The sequence below is a fragment of the Aureococcus anophagefferens genome, assembly GCF_000186865.1.
Source record: "Aureococcus anophagefferens unplaced genomic scaffold AURANscaffold_839, whole genome shotgun sequence".
Lineage (NCBI taxonomy): Eukaryota > Pelagophyceae > Pelagomonadales > Pelagomonadaceae > Aureococcus > Aureococcus anophagefferens.
The window spans coordinates 1-1,614 of NW_008706116.1; the positions used below are offsets into that span (position 1 = coordinate 1).

General features: G+C 66.3%; 2 protein-coding genes across 2 annotated transcripts in view; one reads left to right on the forward strand and one right to left on the reverse strand.

The window, feature by feature from the left end:
* Positions 1-192: 192 nt before the first annotated feature.
* Positions 193-495, reverse strand: AURANDRAFT_18222 (hypothetical protein; the record flags this gene model as incomplete). Its single annotated transcript, XM_009044806.1, has 1 exon — positions 193-495. A coding segment is annotated over one exon (303 nt), but the record flags the coding sequence as incomplete, so codon positions are not given.
* A 633-nt stretch (positions 496-1,128) lies between these two features.
* Positions 1,129-1,614, forward strand: part of AURANDRAFT_69058 (hypothetical protein) — a gene marked incomplete at both ends in the record, with an annotated part of 2,371 nt that continues 1,885 nt past the window's right edge. The window contains one exon of the mRNA XM_009044805.1: positions 1,129-1,590. Within this exon, the coding sequence (XP_009043053.1) occupies positions 1,129-1,590 (462 nt within the window). The remainder of the gene's footprint in view (positions 1,591-1,614) is intronic.

Sequence of the window (1,614 nt, forward strand, 5' to 3'; positions counted from 1 at the left end):
CTGGGGCTTGTTCTTCAGGTGGCCGCCGCGGGCCTTGATGGTCTCGTAGTCGTCGTCGTTGTCCTGGGAGTCCATGTTGATGACGTCCTCGATGACCTTCTCCTCCTTGTGCTTGTCGCGGATGACGATGCGGCCCCGGAGCTGCTCCGGGCCGACCTTGGCGCCGTCGACGGGCACGTAGAGCTTGGACCCCAGGATCGTGTGGAGCGTCTTGGCGATCAATTTCTGGCCCTCCTCCTTGCAGTGGTTCTCGAGCGTGACGATGACGGGATAGTCCGTCGTCACGAACGCGTTGTCGCGGATCGCCGCGATCATGTGCTTGAACTTGCACTTGGACGTCAGCGTGCCGCCGTGCGTGACGACAACGGTGGCCTCGAACTTGCCCTTGGCGTACTTGTAGGCGGACACGTCGTAGCAGTCGAGCTCGACGACGCGGCAGCCTAAACGGAGCACGCGGCTCACGGCGTCGGGCGAGCTGCTCGACGTGAGCTGGTCGCCGTTGAGGTAGGTGTTGTGCGACGAGTTGATGTAGTAGTGCGTCAGCGGGAGCGACATGTCCGCGTCGCCCCGCGGCCGCAGCGCCGCCTTGCGGATCGCCTTCATGGCGTTCTGGTAGGCGTGGCCCTTGAGGCGCTCCTTCTCCTTGGCCATGCGGCCCTCGAAGGACATGAACTGGCCCATGGCGCCGGCCGGGAACGGGCGCAAACGCCGCGAAACTCGCGCTCGGCCGGTCGGGAACGGGCACCGCCGCCGGCTCCTCTCGCTCGACTGGTCGGGCTGCTTTATTATTTGTGGCTGGGTTGAATAGAATGCCGAGTTTATGTTGCTGTTGAAGTTTTTGAGTTATTGGCTCTGCGCGCAAGACGACCGTGCCGGCTTTCAGATGCAACAAGAATTTTGCAAATCGGTGGCCATGGCGCCGAGATAGAGCTTGCCAAAGGTGCCCATCACCACTGGCGGAGCCCTCTTTGCCATCGATTTTCTCGAAAGCGTATCACGCCATTCGACTCGGGATCTTAAACAACCCAGCCACATTTTGCGAATCTGCTCTGCTCTGCAACGATACTTGATGCTTGCCTTTGCCGTCCGCTGCCGGCCTCTCGACGCGACGCTGTGCGGGGCAGCCCCATGGTGCGGCGCGCGGTCCTCGTCGCGGCCCTCGCGGCCATCGCCGCGGAGGACGCCGGCTCCGGCGCGGCGCCGGAGCCCGGCGGGCCCGGCGCGTCGACGACGACCTTCGAGGCGCTCGACGCGCGCGCGGAGATCTTGTTCCCCGAGGAGGGGTCGACGCTGGCGCAGGACTGGTTCGAGGTGGGCATCAACGTCTTCACGCCCGAGCCCGAGGCCTTCGGGGACCTCTTCGCCGGCTGCCAGGTCTGCGCGCGCCTGGACGGCAAGCCCTACGCGTGCTGGCCCATCTTCGAGATGGAGTACGCGCCGCTCTTCGTCAACGTCGGCCCGGGCGCCCACGAGCTCGAGGCCGTGCTCAGCGACCCGCGGAGCCGGCACCGCGCGTCGCCCCTGCCGCGGACCTGGAGCGGCCTCCGGCGCTTCACGGTGTCGGACCCGGCGGAGGCGCCCGCGGACGCCGTCGAGCCCGCGGCGCCCGCGGAC